General features: G+C 36.4%; 1 protein-coding gene across 1 annotated transcript in view; it reads right to left on the bottom strand.

Moving 5' to 3' along the window:
- The window catches only part of PTPRQ (protein tyrosine phosphatase receptor type Q), a 118,861-nt gene that overhangs the window by 15,025 nt on the left and 84,846 nt on the right, over positions 1 to 18,990 (bottom strand). Inside the window, exons 40-43 of the mRNA XM_040554070.1 lie at positions 14,726 to 14,825; positions 13,771 to 13,899; positions 6,755 to 6,781; positions 5,975 to 6,056 (exon numbers count right to left, since the gene is read on the bottom strand). Coding sequence (XP_040410004.1) covers positions 5,975 to 6,056; positions 6,755 to 6,781; positions 13,771 to 13,899; positions 14,726 to 14,825 — 338 coding nt within the window. The remainder of the gene's footprint in view (positions 1 to 5,974; positions 6,057 to 6,754; positions 6,782 to 13,770; positions 13,900 to 14,725; positions 14,826 to 18,990) is intronic.

The following is an 18,990-nucleotide window of genomic DNA, read 5'->3' as shown; positions in this document are numbered from 1 at the left end:
GTGAAGAGACAGTGAAAAACTCATAGAAAAGCCAGAATTCAGACTATTTATTCTATTTCTCAGTTAACTACATTAACTTTAATAGATTTTCCCTTTCTTTGACAAATTTTATATGTAGATATATTTCAACTTCTAAGTGAAGATTCAAATAAGATCTACCTATTGCTCTGAATGTGTACTATACACACTTTTGTTGCTTGTGCTGAGTAATCCCTTCAAATTTCTCTTTTAGTTACTCTCTAGTGGGACAGACAGCCATATAATCAGATTCCATGTCAATCATGTTCAAGTGATCTTTCACCCTATTTGAGACAGTTTGCATTCTATAAACAAAATTTAATGGGCAACTTTTAGCAAATAAATAAATAAATAAATAAAGTAATGAAAAAATTGAAAAAGCAAGAGTATTTTATATTCCGGTGATTTTCGTCTCATTGCTAAATCAAATATCTTGTCAGTCTCATTCGACAGCTTTTGATATTAATAATTTGATATAAGCATTATCAAAATGGCACAATTTAAAAATGTGACATAATGAACCAAATCAATAATCCATCTAATTTGATATACCATTTCTTCCAATGGATGATGCCTGACATATAAGAGAGCTCAAAACCCTTCAACTGTATTACATGCAATATTATACCCTGGGCAATTCGTTTATTTCACCAACTCATAAAAAGCCTATGGTATGAAGCATGAGGACTATTTCACTTCTATAATTATATCCTCAATAATGTATAACTGCAGGTGTTTCTGAACATGAAGGGAAAGTTTTATGATGAAAGCAAAGGACTTTCCAACAAGAGACTTGACCTCTTTCTAGCTCTGACACATATTTCCTTGGGGAAAGAATTAGGGGGGAGAATTGCAGAGAACAACTAGATGCTCAACTACCTTTGAAAATTAACAAGGGACTAGATCCCATCCATGCCCTTCAAAATCTTGCTGAATATCTGTTTCATCTAGGGATGAAAAGTCTATGATTTTGCCTGTTCTTCTAAAAATAAAGTTTGTGACTTAAAATCTTACAATATAAAGAATGTCTGGCATTAAATTTATATCCTTATGTCAAATAAGTAGATAACATGGTTAATAGACATGAAGTAAATATAAAATTAAATGAAGGACTGTAATATATTATAGGAAAACATCGTTCTCATTTCTTTAAAGCACTTGTTGCTTTAAAATCTTGCCTTTGAATCAACCTCTGCCATACTCAAAGTACATTTCTTTTATCTTTGAGTTGCCTCATTGTTTTGTCTCAACAATCCCTTAAAGAACTAAAGCCTCAATCCTATGACTGAACCTAAAGAAAGATCCCTGTTCTCAGAACAGAATGACTTCTGTGAATTATTGTTAGGATTTCATAAGAACAGTGAAACACACCTAAGGTGTCAAAATTCCTCTCATTCGAAAAGCTGAAACTCTCCCACAGAATTTTTGTCCTTGAAGTTTGCATTAAGGAAAAAAAAATAGATGAAATGTCTAGGGTGTTTTGCAGATGTTACGGGCTGTGGGATCTCATATCAAGTGCATGTCGTGTGATCTTTTACTTGCCTCATTTGACTCACTCCTCTGAGTCTTAGCTTGCCAGGTAACTATTACAAAAGTAGTACTATTATACAGTAGTCCATATTAAAGAGGAACTACAGAAGCAGATTATATTGCTTTTGTAATGATGCTACCACACCTGAATGAGAGCTTAAAAGCCTTGTACTAATTCTCTGCATCAGTATGGACTTCAGTCAATGATCGTTTTCAGAATTGGGGAAAGACTATTTGGATTCTCAGATTCAATAACAATTTGTCACAGAAACCACATTTCATTGCAGACTCATAAAGCTTTCAAATAATTCATTTGAACTTTGTTTACTGTAGTACTTTTATGGTACTTTTGTGGTGGCATTCAAAGGTATTTCACTTTTTTATTCATGAACAGACGTTATTGTAAAAAAGTATTTCTGTTTCAGTAATTTGCCAGCTACTAGAAAAACTTGATTTTCCAAAGACATTGAGAGATATGTTAATCTTCTGGAAAGCTGGAAGTTTGAATATCAGTTAGGCAGTGCCACCAGTTCCTGTGGTTCCCTATGGTTTCTTTAAACCGGTCTTTTCTGATAAGGCATGAATCCAGATCCGTTCTTAGGTCCAGATCCTCTACTCATCATTTTACATAAAGGTAATGTTCATATGTGGTCCAAGACTGAACCCCAGAGATCTCTAAGCACAGCAGCTAGGTCAGTCCAGTAAATTAAATGAGCCCAAGAATGTCCCTGGATTCCAAGACTACATGTAAGGAAGAAAGATACTTAATGCTAACAAAACTGTGTAACAGGTATGTTGTCTACAAACTGCCTATTGGAAATGATCCTTGGACTACTTTACCTTCCAAAGTGTACCTTGGAATTGTCCAGGATGACTTCTTGCTGGAACAGTCCAAATTCAAGGCAGGGAATATACTAACAGTTTATTAGTATAAATTACCATATTTTTACAGCCAGTTCCTAGTGTGTTTGAATTTACTAATAGCCAGCCAAAGAACCCAAAGCTCAGGAAGAGGCTACATGCTTTAAATATAATGGTCCATGGGTTTATAGCCTGAATTCAGCTCTCCTACACACATTGTATGAGCCTTGAGTCATTTACGTCAAACTAAAGCGTTGCCTGCAGATGGAAGCTATGCAGGTCATGGGGTCTCTTTGCTTGCTCTGTGCACTGTCTGTTTGCTTCTATGCATTGTCATTTCTGATGTCATTCAAGTGCATTGTCAGTCCTGTTTCTCATCTGATAAGATAGGTGCTGCAGATGCTGTAGATACACTCTCAGTCAAGGACTGCACCTATTGTTTAGTTCTGATTGCTCTTGGACAAGCCTTCTGTGAAGGCTCCTACAAACTTAGGATTGATGCATCCCAACAAAGAGAAAGTCAGGCAAAAAGCCAGGGGCCTTCAAGGATGAACATGGAGTTCCTTGCCAAACTCAAACAGAAACAGGAGGCCTACTGAAGGTGGAAGCAAGGAGAGATAGCCTGGGAGGAATCCAGAGTAACTGTCAGAGCAGCCAGGGATCATGTTAGGAAAGCCAAAGTCCTGTTAGAATTAAATTTGGCCAGGGACATCAAGAGCAATAAGAAAATCTTCTATAGGTACATCACTGATAAAAGGAAGACTAGGGAAATTGTGGGCCCTCTCCAGAAGGAAATGGAAAAGCTGGTTACACAGGATATGGAGAAGGCTGATGTACTCAGTGACATTTTTTTCCGTGAGTCTTCACCAGCAAGAACTCCAGCCACAAAACCCAGGCCCCAGAAGGCAAAGGTGGGGACTGGGAGAACGATGAACTAGTGAGGTTCCCACTGACTGGAAGAGGGGAAACATAACCCTCACTTTTAAAAAGGGTAAAAAAGAAGACCAGGGGAACTACAGGCCAGTCAGTCTCACCTCTGTGCCTGGCAAGATCATGGAGCAGATCCTCCTGGAAACTATAGTAAGGCTCATGGAAAATAATGAGGTGATTGGTGACACCCAACCACAACATGGCTTCACTAAGGGCAGACCATGCAGACATGGGCAGTGAAATTGAGTGCACCCTCAGCAAGTCTGCTGATGATACCAAGCTGTGTGGTGTGGTCAACACACTGGAGGGTTAGGAGGCCATCCAGAGGGACCTTGATAAGCTCAAGAGATGGGCCCACGTGAAGTTCAAAGTCCTGCAGCTGAGCTAGGGCAATCCCAATACAGGCTGAACAGAGGGAATGGATTGAAAGCAGCCCTAAGGAGAAGGACCTGGGGGTGCTGGTTAATGAGAAGTTTGACATGAGCAGGCAATGGGTGGCAATGGGTGCCTGCAGCCCAGAAAGCCAACCATATCCTGGGTTGCATCAAAAGCAGCGTGGCCAACAGGTCAAGGGAGGTGATTCTCCCCCTCTACTCTGTTCTTGTGAGACCTCACCTGGAGCACTGCATTCAGCTTTGGGGCCCCCAGCACAAGAAGGACATGGGCCTATTAGGATGAGTCCAGAGGAAGGCCATGAGGATGATTAAAGGACTGAAGCACTTCTCCTAGGAAGACAGTCTGGTGGAGTTGGGGTTGTTTGGCCTGGAGAAGGGAAGGCTCTGGGGAGACCTTATAACGACTTTCCAGTACCTAAAGAAGACTACAGGAAAGCTGGGGAGGGACTCTTTGTCAGGGAGTGTAGTGACAGGACAAAGAGTAATGGTTTCACAGTACAAAAAGTGTAGATTTAATTAGATATTAGGAAGAAATTCTTTACTCTGAGGGTGGTGAGGCACTGGCACAGGTTGCCCAGAGAAGCTGTGGATGCCCCAAACCTGGGAGCGTTCAAGGCCAGATTGGACAGAGATTTGAGCAACCTGGTCTAGTGGAAGGTGTCCCTGCCCATGGCAGGGGGGTTGGAACCAGGTAATGTTTAAGGTCCCTTCCGATCCAAACTATTCTATAATTCTATGCTTCTGTGATTTTAAGACATCACTACACTCTGGTACATGGAAGCTGAAGCTCAGAGAGAAATGAAATGGAAGCCCAAATGAATTATTATGAATTGACTATATAGTTTAGTTGAAGAAGGCTTCAGCTACTTGAGTTTGATTATGTTTCAAAATGGATTGCCAACATTTTAACTTGATAAAACACTTGTTTGTTTTAAGTTTTAAGTCATTACAATACTGTAAGGGTTACCTAATGTGGGTCACACCTAAAGAAAGTAGTATTAGAAACTTTCCAGTGATGAACATTAGTTAACATGTGAAAATGTTATTGCTGGTAAAACTTTTCATCTGCGCAGTCATGCATAGTATAACTATAATCACTCTTGTTCAAGTGAAATAACAGTTCTAGTCTTGGAAGAAAAAGTTTTCCTTGCTTTATTGCTCAGAGAATTTTATGGTGCTTTTTATTATTAAATCCAGACCAATTTTACCTAAGGAGCATAACAAAAAGCTGTAGGAAATACCATTAATCTTTTCACACTTTTGTTGGCTTTCCCTAAGAGACTGAAATATTATAATCTAGCAGAAGAAAAGCCAATTGTTTAGTCTTCACTTTTGTTAATCCAAATGGTAAGCAATGCATGGTAAATCTATAAATCCAAAACAATAAAGTCACTGGAGACTGACAAATTATTTTTGTGAGGGCAAATGACTGTAAGTGTTAAAAATGATGATGATGATGATAAAGATTCTGAAATAACAAGGAGAAAAGATATTGTTGAGAACAAAAATTTGATAGCCATAAAAATGTTACTTAATGAAAATAGTGAAAACTTTGAGGTTTAAATGTGTAAATATATATGCATTATATATATGTAATGTATATTTTGAAAGCTGGTCTCTTCAGAAGGAAACACAAGCTTGCTGAGTTCTTCTCATACATGAAGATGGAGGCTCTTCACATGGACACTTCTCAAAAGCATGACAGGTATGACCTATTATTTGTAAAGAAATGCAAAGCAAGACTTCTGTGCATACAGTTTTTACTGTGTGCACTGAAACCTATGAAAGAAAAACATTTTGGAACTCCATGGCAATATAACTGGGCCCTGAACATTTCAGAAAATAAATGTCAGCTGTGTTTTTGGTGAGCAAAATAACTTAGCAGTTAAATATATCTGTATATACGTAGAAACTATTCCTAAATAATCTGTTCTCGATTAAGCAACATATACATCACTACATATGCAAAAACATAAATATTGTGGTGTTCTTGCAAAGACTGGAGTCTAAAGAAGATCATCTTTTGCTGACACTTATGTGAATAATTCTGATCAGGTTGCAGTGTAGACTGCAGAATCCAAATCAGGTAATATTACTTTCTAAACAATCAACCTGGTAATTGGGTATTGATTATCAAGGCCAGAGTCCTTCACGGCCTTGTCTGCTTAAAATGGACATGAAACGTGACACACGAAATGACAGAAGGTCTTGCGATGTTGTGACAACTGCTAGCAACATACCGAAAATTCTTCCTGAAACTTTAGGTTGTTGTTTGTACAAAGCTCTTCGACATGTTGTAGGAAGGATTTCTTGCTTATTGGCCTGCAAGTAATGACAGAAGAATTAGAGACCTACAGGGGATTTCTTTATCATTCTTTTAATTTGTATTTAACTGCAGTTTTATTAATAACATTTTCCAGTTCAATAGCAATTCATATTAACAGACAGAAAATTATAAATTGTTTACGGTCCACTTAATTGGTTTCTTTTCAGTCACTTGAAAAAGAAGCATTTTCTCCTATTGTTTCCCCTCACCAAATTTTTCAGTTGCTAATGTTAACACTACTGTTGGGTAGGATTGTTTTTTATAGGTAACAACATTCCAAAGCAAGGTTTTGACATTAATGGATGTCTGTAAGGTTACCATTGCATTCTAAAGTACATAATACTTCTTTGTTGTACCGAAAACATTTTATACATTGCAAGGTTTTAGACATATAAAATATTGCAGTGACCTCATTCTCATAATGACATGGTTTTTAAACCCCAAGGAGTTTAAATATCCCTGTATTACTTCCCAAGCTAAAACACAGACATGCAGGCTTCACCCCAGAGAGAGAGAAAGCATTTCTCCAGTTACCGTGCAATTAGTCATGCTTTTATGATTTATACGCAGCTTGGAGTTTTTTTTTTTTCTGTTGTTGGTTTTTGTTATTTTTTTTTTCTAATAAACATGGAAGAGGGAACCACACATTGAGATTCACCAATGACCACAAAATAAAAATTTTTAATCTACTTACTTGATGGATTTTCTATAACTAAGTAACCTGCAACAGAGATTTTTGTTAAATGTGGCAAGTTGTGAATTAACCAATATTGTGCATGTTAATAGATTTTAGATGAACTATTCAATTAACTAAAGAAACAGATTTATTTCTCTCATGGATTCAAATACGTCAGATATCTTGGGGGATACTCTCACTTAGTTCTTATCTCAAGTATTGGCAAATATGGTAGCTGCAGTTTCTATCATTCCCTTCAGATCATTTTACAATGTTCTGGGCTCATATGGACCTGGGAAATCCATACCTCAAGCACACCACTTCATATACATTGACAGGCTTCATTTTACACTGTGTACTCAATGTCATTCTTCTGAGGGACGTTTCGGAGAACAGAGATTGGATTATTCTGACTGAATACAGACATCTGTATCTGAGCTAGTCACTCTAGACTTTTTTTATAATCAATGAAGACAAATAGCTATGATTTCATCTCATTTTAAGCAGGTATCTAAAATGAGTCACAGGTGAATTATGCTATCAGTGTGCCTCTACAGAAGGAAACAGCAGCAATGTCTTTTTTTTTTTTTTTTTAAATTAAAATTAGTATCTGTTTTCATGCTCATTTTTACATGTTTAATTCTGTTTCTGGAACATAGTTATTTTAAAAACTGTGCAACATACTTTATCTTTAACCTAATTCCACAGCAGGTTTCATGTAGGTGTTACATAAGCATACAACCCCAGGGACCTTTCAGATAGTCTTGTAACCTAGTCATCATCATCACCTCTGAATTTAAGAATGTCTCAGCATTATGGATTTAGAAGACAAATGTCAGGTACTCGGACTCAGAAAGATTGTCTAAAGGACTAAGTGAAAAAGTTTGAACAAATACAACTTAAAAGATAACTTGCCTCTTCAAAAAAGCTCTAAGTATACATTTTGAGTGTTGCTCTCTCCAAAATTCATATATGCTTAAAAACAAATCTTACAAAAAATATTCTATGATACCAATATAAATGCCTACTACTGCCAGAATTTCAGTAGAAAAGACAATTTCCTTCAAAAATACTTGGTTTTGTGAAGTTGTTCTTAAATATTTACATTTTAAATTAGATAACAAAATTAGATTAATACAATTGTTGTACCATTTAATATTAAGCATCTAAAAAGTTAATGTCAAAGCTACTGAACATGCCTTCATGGTACATATGTCGCTATTACAATGCTTCTCAAACTGGCTATGAAACATCTGGGTCACTTTCACTGGAATGAGAAGAAGTGTAAGAATTCACAGAAAAAGGCTCAAACCCTTTGCTTGAACTCGAGCACTTACTAGGACAACTGAAGGAGAGCTTTAAGCAGAAAATAAGAAGGCAATATGACAACAAAGCATGCAACTCTATCCAGAATTTTTAGACATCTAGCTACTGTTACTGTCGCACTTATGTTGTTTGCATTACACATCAGCTGAAAATATGGTCTAGTAATATTGGCAACATTATAGGGCTACGGTTTTCAGAATGGAAAGTATTCTTAATAAGTGTATAAGCCAATAATAATATAAATAAGCCAATGTATTGCACACATACACTTGCCCCTGAGCAGAAAGTAAACACTGGGTTTAGGGCTTTTTTAGGACAAAATTCTAAGCAGTCCATACAAAGAAAAAATATTTGCTTTTCCTTTACTCATCTATCTTCACCATAGAACAGCAGAATAAAAGTAATCTCCCAGCTGACATTCTAGAAATTTTTGGAATGCTGTTATCTTTCCTCTTCTCAAACTGGTAGCAAATAGGGGCCTACTGCACCATAGTTTGGTCATTAGGTAATAAAAATTACATCAGTGCTGCACATAAGCAACCTGAATATGACATTTAGTGCTTCATTGCTGAAGGTACATGGATCCAACAACAAAGAACACAGAGACAAGCAACACCATAACACAACCTCCTCAATACTTCACTTTATTCTCACTCAAAGCAGAGAAGTAAAGCACTGAAGAAGCATAGAAAATGAACTAAACAGGGCTACAGATGGTACTTTCTTGTTCATTTTTTAAATGTTACTGACAGGCATTTTTTTATAGGCATAATCATATATTATCTTTAAGAAGCACTAAATTTTAAAGAAGGCACCTACACTTTGACACTTTAAACTATCTTTAGATATTGTAGTGAAGAACTTGGTTGTTAGAACTACTGAACTCACACTTCTGTTGGTAGCAAGTGCACATTGCAGTAGCTTGGCAACTCAGAAAATAAAACTGTGGCAAAGATATTGGCTTTGCTGGATAAGAATCTTCAGAAGGAAAGAACTCTGTACCCTCACTACAGGTTTATAAAAGATGGCTATGCTCAGCTCTAGCATCCTCAGGCATTAAAAAACAGCATTTTTCTCCAAGTCTCTTGAGAATGACATATATAGTGATAATCTTACATTATTTGGTCAATGAACCTATCTACCTGTAATCTCATTCTCCACATTTCCCAATCTTTTGTATAAAGCACAAGAACTTAGATATCATTAGATCTTGATGAGCACAATTAGAATCAAACTATGAAGTTGCCAATTTCCCTATTTCAGCAGGACAATTCCAGGTTCCCAGTTGTCCGACTTTGAAACCAGGGAAGAAAAACATTCTCTAAGATAAAGAATGCTTTATTGCCTTAAATCTGATTTTCTTTTAAAACAGTGTATTGTTTCATGTGTGGGATTTTTTTGAAGTCTATCAAAAATCTGAATCCCACTCAGATTACTTACGATAGAGCTAGAAAGAAGCCATTTATTTGTGTTGGCAGTGGTAACTGAAGACCATATTGTCACACAGACTCAGCTTTCTTTCTGGGTCAATCATCTGAAATCCACAGAGAATTAAAACTTTGTCCAAATGGAAAACAACAGAAATGAGAATGTAGGCAAAAGGCTTAACTCATAAGCACCATTGACACTTCCTAGGAATAACGGAGGAACTAATTTTTAGCAAGTTAATTGAAAGCAATATGGAGCTTAACCCTTCCTGAATATTAAAGGCCTCAGGAAAGAGAACACATGGTCATTTCTCCCGTTGTACCAGGACACAAAGAGTTATCAACCTTGTACTCCTGGGATACAAAGCTCAGGAAGCCTATGAGTGATAGCTGATTACTAAAGAGAAGCTTGTTGAAGGAAAAGGTAAGGCAGGAGCCATGGCTATCCTCCCTCAAAGAAAGAAGAAACAGGCTGGTCTGGAGAAAGTTTGTGCAGAAGTATTACTTTGAACATAGACACCTATTGAGTGCAGAATATTCAGGAAAAGTGAGACAAGATGAGAATTTTATACACAATACTTTTCCATAAAGAGTTCTAATTGCCTGTTATTTATTTGCAAGGTTTACAGTGTCTGTAATTATGAAATATTTCTTCTAAATATGTGCCCATTTGCTTGTCAATCTGTCTCACATGGAATGAGTCAAAAGCCTAAAAGTATCCACCACAAAGTGTAACTTTCATGGAAAGATTTTAAGAAACAGGGACCTACATGGCTTTACCCCTTCTACAGAAATCACTGTGAAAGTAGGTGCCAGAGAAGTTCTCTCCCAGGTGAGCACCTTGAACATGGAGGAGTTACTTGTCTCTGGCTAAGCCTGGTGGGCCCTGAAAATTTACAGGAAACGATTCACAGCAGATGAATATCTGCTTTGAAAAATGAATTGACAAACACTATAGACAAGATATAAACAGTAAGAGATGAGAGGACCTAGTATATAAATATTTAGTGCACTAAATGAATCAATGTTTAATTCAGCCTAGACTGATGGGCTATACATGTTTTAAAGAATTAGATTTTTTCTGTTATTGCCTATTCCATATCATCTCTACTATCATGGATACCAATGTATTTCCCAAACTTCCAAAGTCAACATTTTGGCTTCATAAAGTGGACCTCATTTTCTGCTGAATACAGTAGAATATAATTCCCTGAATGCCCTCTGAAGATACATCTCATTAATTAATTGTCTAACAAAGACTTGCTGAGAGAAGGTGTATATTCAGCAGCCAGTATTTTCAGACACTGAAATTTTTCAAGTATTTTTTTCTGATGACCATGATTGCACAATTATTATAGGGAATTGTGATTTACCATGAATTTCCCGATTTGAAAAAAATGTTGACTCAAAAAAAAAAGTTTCAAAACTGGCAAAATGGGATACTTGGCATATTAAATTTGATTTTTTTCTATTTAACTTGAATTTTGCAAAGCAAAATAATTAACACTAAAAATTATAAAAATGTACAAAATAAAATGTTTTGATTTACCTATACTGAACATTTGCTGAGCTTTGTTCATTAAACTTTTCAAGCTTTTGAATTTTTAATATGTTCAGAGTGAAGAAAATAATCCATTCATTTTCTTACAGAAAAGGAAAACCTTTTTCTACTTCTTTTTATTTCTTATGTCCTACCCGCTGTTCAAAGTTGAACTGTTGCCAACTGCTTGAAACTTGTTGCCAACTACTAGGAAGGATTTATCTATACAAAAGACAGCCTAAGTCAGATACCTGAAAACACTCTTTTGGCTACTGACATTACCAGAGCAGAATCTTACATACACTGAAACATTCTTTAAAGCTTGAAAGGAGTCTAATAAACTCAAAAGTTTTGAGCAGATCAAAGGTATCCTGTCCCCTCATTACTGCATATGTGTAATCTAGTAGGGTCACGCAGTATGTTTACTGACTTCTAGTTGAAAAGATTGCATGAATACTGTCCTGAGGAGTGCTCAGTTAATACCTCCACTTCAATCTTTCACAATTTGCCATAATGTTCAACAAAGATCCTGGGCAAGGAGCCTGCTGTAGCTCCAGTACAGCTACTGTTTGAAAAATAATAGTCCAAAATTTAACAGCTGTATCCTGTAGCTTACAAGAATGGCCTGGAAGCAAGTCTTTGCTTTAGTTCATTAGTGGCATGGGGAAGGAGGAGAGAGGAAAATACAAATGGAAGGAAATAAACTCCACACCAAAATGTGAAACTGACTCATTAAAATAAAGGGTGATGTAATTAAACTGTGTAGTAAAGGCCTTGCTGTACATAAATCACATAATGAAGTGCATTTGAGCATGAAATATTATAGTTTGCAATTACCCTGTAGAGTCTGAGACTGTACAAATCAAAACTGCACATAATTAAGACAGAAAAGTGGCACAATGGTACTACTCAAACTGATAAAGGATTTGGCCACATAGATATATTGCTGTGGTTGTAATGGAATAGTAACAAAACATCTGTAGTATAAGTAAAAAAGCGGTTGAGAAAAAAAAAAAAACAAACAAAAAAAACCCACAAAAACTACTTCTCTTAAATGCACACCTTCTAACTGCCAAAGGAAAGAAACAGCATATTTCGTATGTCACAGTTGCATTACATTTGTTTCAAGAACAGATAGTATACATGAGTGCTATATTATTATAACTTGCAATTGCATGTAAAAATTGTCCTGAATTATTTCAAAATATTTGTGGAACTGTTGTACATGAACACTAGGGACTAAAAATAAACAGGATTTCATGATGAAAAATACCACTGGTTGCCAGAAGTATAGCTGCAAAGATTGATATTTCACATTGATTAACTATATCATTCAATATAGTATGGTAGCACACAGATTCAGAGATGGAAAACACACCACTTTGCTTCAGTAAGACAAAAACTTACTGGATGACAAAAATCTCCTTGCGTCTAAAGAAAAACGAGGAGTATCTGGAAGTAAAACCCATCAACACTTTAGTATATAAACAAAATTAGTACTATTCTTATTCAGCTAACAGTTTGGAAACAATGCCATTTTGAAGATCTGTCATGGTCATTTATACAAGTTACAGTTATCATAGTGCATAGAAAATAATTCTGTCTCCAGAGAATGTATTCCACTGTTATTAGCGGGTAAAAACAATGCTATCTGAATGGCATGTGCCCCACACAGAACACACCACATGCACTATATCAATGACTTCCAGATGATTCCTACTACGTTTTCTCATCTATTACAAGCAGCCATTCCTGTGTGCACTGTTTTGAACACGTTTGTACATGCAATTGGCTTACTCTGTACCACACACATAGACATGTACACATTCAAACAAAACAGGTCAACAGCTACAACCTTTCATCTTCCAGCTATTCCTAGTCTGCAACAGTAGGATGCCTGACTGCTAGGGCAAGACTATTTTAGGCTTCTCATCTTTAAGGAGATTGCCTACCACAGTGTTTCATCTGTGACACAGCAGGGAAAATACAGGTAGGTAAAGAATGTTCACTAAACATTTCTAACTCAGTTGGATGCCATAGATTGTTGAGAATCATCATTATATTGTATCTAATTGGTGAATAATATCAATTTTTCCAGCAGTCAGAAAGAATAATGTTTTCCTTTGGATATGTACCCGTGACAAGATTCTCTGTTGGACAGAAAATATGAATTGCCTGGACTTGCTACATAGCCAGTGTGCTGAACTCCTCAGAAACTCAAACACTATGCAAAACCCTTTGTGAAAAAAAAAAAAGCAAAAAAAAAAAGCAAAAAAAAAAGGCAAAAAAAAAAAGCAAAAAAAAAAAAGCTTTCTAAATGTCAATTAAACAATGACGGATTTGTTATTGAATTAGCTAGCCAGGACTTCTGCAGGGTTTGACTATTTCAAAATGCTTAGTTAGGTTTGCAATCTATACAAAACACTGGGCCATCAAAAATACTACTGTGTTTAAATTCTTTATGTTTAAAGATATGTAGCTTTTTTTTTTTTTTTTTGCCAACACAATTAAACAGTGATTTGCACTTAGATCTTTATCTTGTTGTAAAAAGAGCTGAAGATTAAGTGATTTTCTAAAAGCTAGTGAGAAGTGTCTTGAGGATGGAGGTCATTCTTTGAAAAAGGATCTCAGTGACCTGTGTAAATAAGAACACCACAAACACTTCCAAACAAGCAAAGGTCAGAAAGGGGTCACGGCTACAGCCCCTTTGGACTACTATTTTGCCTAAGGAGTATGCTTACCGTGTAAATCTCTCATCCTTCAGCTCCAGGTCTGCCACTGTAATCAACTGATCCAATTTGAATTTAGTGTCAATAATTTCAGCATCTCGTGGGGAGTATGTGCCTCCCTCTTTTTGCTTTTGGCGAATTCTAAAAAGAAAATATTAGTGGAAAAATAAATATGCAAACAATTTAAAGACACATATATATCAATACATTGATTAGACAGGCTGAAACTTAAAAATGGCTGCCAGAAGTCCTTCCTTGGCCTTAATTCTGCTCTCACTTCCAGTTTAGTCAAATCCAGCAGTTATTTTGTCTAAAACTCATGCAGAAAGAATCTAGCCTACTCATTCTTTTAGTTTTCCTACATACATTCTTTGGCAATGCCTGAATGATGCAGCTGAGAAAGAACAGAACTTGCGCTGGAATGAGCAAGCTAACATCATTTATGCAGTATCCAGCCTGCTTCTTTATGTGGGCATTTGTTCACAATTCAAATTAGAGGTTCATTTCTCTTTCACATGTAAGACTTTAAAGTATTTAATTGTTAAATTTATCAGTAAGGCAGAAAATAGCATTTGGAATATTTACTTCATATCAATCTGTTTCCCCACAGAGCTGACAGTAAATAGGGTTAGCCATCATGCTAACTTTACCAGGTGACACTCAGAGCTGTACCTTCCACTCATGTGAATGGAGAAGTGACTCTAAAATGGTAAGATAGATGTCTGCTCTGATTCACCCGCTGGAGAAGCTTGTTTTCCTCCTTCAGCTATGGAGATTAGCCCTACGAGACTAAAGTTAGCCTCTATGAGTCCCTCCCTAAGTTTCTACATAAAAAGATTAAAAAAAAAAAGAAAACAGTACATTCTGAAATGACAGGTTAGTTCCATTTATAGAACTGTTTCAGCTCTTCATTAAAACATTTTTGAGTATTTGCAAACACGGTATGGCAAGGATGCATAAATCTTACCTTGCAAAAGCATAGACTGCAGCCACCAAAAGAACAACTGAAAGTATGCACAAAGTAACTGCAAGGATAACTTCTACAGATCTTCCTGACAGTCCTTCACCTGCAACAGAAAGTGGAAATCTAATATTTAATTATCCATGATCCATTATCATTTCTACATTTCTAACAGGAAGGAATCAGGTAGAGATGAAAGACAGACTCTTCTATCTCAAAAAAACTCCATGTGTTTTTTATCAGTTGCAGAGTTGCTCAACAAAAGAAAAACAGGAGCAATTTGTTTAGAAGCTCCTAAGCATTGCTGATCTATGTAATACATATGCTAACAGTACATGTCTACAGCTATTTGTACAACCATCCAGTGGTGCTCTTCAGGTTTACCTGCTAAGCAGGTTATGGTAGGTCTACACTTCACTCACATCAGTTAGAGTGTGTATAACACTAACCTTAGTTGAGCTCCTGCTTCAGCCTCAGTGCAGCCAAGAACAGACATATTGCTCTAACAGTTAGGAATAACCAAGCACCAAAAGTGGAAAAGAAAGAGCAACAAGTCTAAAGCTATGAGGTTTGTAGCCATCACTCACAGACAGGAATAAAAGATATTTTTTGGAGATCCCCTTCTCAGGGCGTTGAAGGAATGCACCTAGTGACTGGATCTGAACAGTCTGGATTAATCTGCCTCATGGATGATTAACTCATGCTCTTTATTTGTATGGAAATTGGTGATATTGTTAGAACAGCCATTAGCAGGTCTGAAGGTATCTTAAAGAGCTTGATGATATTAAGTTAAAGGGGCTGGTATTCTTATCAGTCCCTCCAGGTGAGAATGAAGGTTCATTTAAAGACTGATACACCTGTTTTTTAGTATTTTCAAAACCTCTTTTCCAGTTTCTTTGGTGCTGAGTCCTTTAATTTCCCATTCTTCCTGGTAATACTGTCCCTATCTCAGAAACCTTAGCCTCTTTTCTCCTTAGGCACACAGTGAAAATAAGAGTAACAAGGTATTACTACTGCTGATATTCTTCGTTTGTGCTGGTATGCACCTCCACTTTCTGATCCACAATAGGAAACCTAGCTCCTGTCCAGCTTTGAGGAAGGACAGAAAAATATACTGCCTTCCTATCATATGAAACTGAGATTTCCCACTCATGGAACAACATCCTCCCAAGGACACACTGGAAAACACTGAAGTCCTGATTTCACTTCTCTCAAAAGACTTAGAGAGCATATTGCAGATGACCTGGACTTCATGTACATTGTAGAGCATGATTAAAATTCAATGATCTTGACTTAGCTGAATAAATTGTCTTAAAACAATAGGATACAATTTTGTAAGACCAAGTGCATAGTTCTACATGTAGACAGGAATAATCAATTACAATAATACAGCACAGTAAACAGTAGGTTAGGTAGCAATTTATTGTAAATTTGAGATTATTGTAGACCACAAGCAACATGAATAAGTGATATAATGCTTGTATGAAATGACAGACATAGCTTTGTAGTACAGAGAATTAAGCATAGTTTTCTAAACACCTGACATAATTCCTCCACTGCATTAGTAAAGCCTCAGGTGCAACGCAGGGCGCTACAAGGTCAAAACAATTTAGACCAGGCCCAGACAACAAGAAAAAAGCAAGTATATAAAACAATGTTGCAAGGGGAAAAGCAATGAAGAAGTCCCTGATCTCTGTGATAGATCTAAGCATAAGATAGCATCAACAACAAAAAAAGTTTTGATTATTTCCTGTTTCAATGGCTTTTTATTTCATATGGAAAAAGACCACACTTGTACAGGACTACTGAGTTGCCCACAATGATTTGCTGAAATAGCTATTACAGTTTATAGAATGGTTATAAGCTGCCTTGATGTACTACAGTTTTAAACAGTATTTGCCACCACATCTTAATTATCTCATGGAAAAATCTTGACCTTTCTTTGTAGTATGGACATTATTTTTGCAATCCCAGTCATGAGTTATAAGGAAGAAACCCTACTTCTCCAGCTGAAGAGGAGAGTTGTGGTACTCGAAGTATGGCTGAGTGGGAAGGCGATACTAAATTGTATTCTTTGTTACCATTAAAAAACCATTATTGCAGCTGCGTATTGCAATAGTTTCTGCTTCTTTGTTCCTCTCTAGCAAAATTGCTGTTGCTTAACAAGAGTATCAGAAATCTGTGACAGAGATCTCTCTTATAGATTTCCATATTTTTTCTTCAAACCTATTTAGCATGTAGTATTAAGTTGCACAGATACAAGGTCAGTTTTCTGGTTTTCCAGATCAAAAGTATAAGTAGACTTAGAAACCAAAATAATCAGGGAAGTTTTCTGAGCTTTAATGAATACCTATGACAAAATTCAAGTTATTGTTTTATCTCCTAAAACAAATCTGTTGTGTTAGCAAAACACAGATTTCAGTGATTATTACAAAAGATAATTATTGATTCAAAATGGAATTGCATTTCTGATTTCAGGCAGCATAAATTTCTTCAGAAATTGTAGTGTTGTTAAAAGTGAAATAGAAGTCATTGGTCACAGAGATATCCAACAGCTACTGATGTTTTCAGCATGTTTTCTGAGTTATGCTTCTAGAGCAAGTCTGAAGTTCATATTACCAAAGCATGTTCTATAAAGAAACACTTAGGCAGGGTTCCTCAAATTATGAGTCTCAAGAGAAAATGTGTCTGAAATAATCTAACTTTCTTTATTCACTTAACATGCAGCAATGGCTGTGCTGGGGATGACAACAGCAGTCCTGGTGCTGTACCAAGGCTACTCAACTGCAGTACCTGTCACACTTGTGATATATGAATTTGATGTTGATTTCACAACAGTTTTGTATGAAAGCACAGAAGGAACTCTTAATTACCTATTCCACTTAAGTTTTGTTTAAAAAGCAGTACTTGATGTTAAACATTAGCACAGAAGGCAATAGAATATGGTTATTAGGAGCCATAGACATTTGAGGAATTTATCAGGGCTATTTTTTATCCCACTACATTTCATTCAGCTACAAACAGCTCTTGCTTCTTTATGATTTACACCACAGGAGACAATGTCACAAGTTTTCAGTAACAAAAAAGAATAGCATGAATTATACCATCTGCCTGCCACTGCAGCATAATTTCTCTATTTGTCTTGATGATTTCTTTAAGAATTTCAGAGTTTCCTGTTAGAAAGGTGCCCAGGTATGTCCATCTGACTGGATAAAGTCTGACCCATTTCCAGCAGACTTGTTTTCTCTGATCAGACATAAAGTCTCTTCCTCACTGGTCAAGCTATTTGCTTCATTGGATTAGAAATTTTTAACTCAGAACCAATAAAAACAACTTTTGTCTTTCACTTTCTGAAACATTCAGGACTGGAGAAACAGTGACAGATCCTTTCAGAATATTCAGGTAGTGAATTAGCATTTCAGGATCTTCAATATCAGATCATGTAACAAATTTCTAACATGGATTAGATGAATAAGGGAGCTCATATCACAGAAGATGAATGCCAAATGAAAAATATGTGCCCACTAAAATTCTTCTGGGTACTCATCCAGTTGTCTTGGGATCCCTTTTCAGAAAGTCAGGGCTAAAGCTTAGCTAAGTAAGTTTTGGCTTACCAATGTATAAAAAGAACTTAGAGATCTTATTGCGATCTGCTAAGAGAATCTTCATTCCCAATTTTGGTGGTACATCAACACCTCCATGGAAGAATTCATGCTGGATTTGAGACCCCGTAACAGCTGCCTTATTGGCCAGTGACATCAGAACCAGATGGTTTCTATTAGACAATATTAATTTATTAATACAGAGCTTTGTCTGTATCTAAAAGCTGAAGGGCTACAGGGTCATGTCCTCAAATGACCTGCCAGTTGAAGAAATGATCAGCAGCTGAGAGGTTTACTACACCATGCTCACTGGAATAGCTGTAATAGTAAATCGAACAGAGAGGGACATTGCACAAACGACATAGCTTCTGACTATAGTCCACCTAATCAAGGTAAGCAATCCTGGCAAAATAGTATTTTCATTGATACAACTGAATCTCTGCTAATGAACTTTGACAATATTTCTTTTTCATTTAACGGTCCAGGCTGAGGTAAGACATCCTGAAAAGGACATAGGAAAGAATGGATGCATTTCCTCACCAGGGAACAACCATCCTGGTTAATCTAGGTCCAACAAAAATAGATACTGTTTACTACAGGGAAATCAGTCTACTAAAAAGGCACATAAAATTGTCTAAATTCTTTGGAAATAGAGAAATACTTTAATGA

This window comes from Cygnus olor, chromosome 1 (assembly GCF_009769625.2).
Source record: "Cygnus olor isolate bCygOlo1 chromosome 1, bCygOlo1.pri.v2, whole genome shotgun sequence".
NCBI lineage: Eukaryota > Metazoa > Chordata > Aves > Anseriformes > Anatidae > Cygnus > Cygnus olor.
The sequence above is the reverse complement of the archived record's forward strand: the minus strand, read 5'-3'. Positions and strand labels throughout refer to the sequence as shown.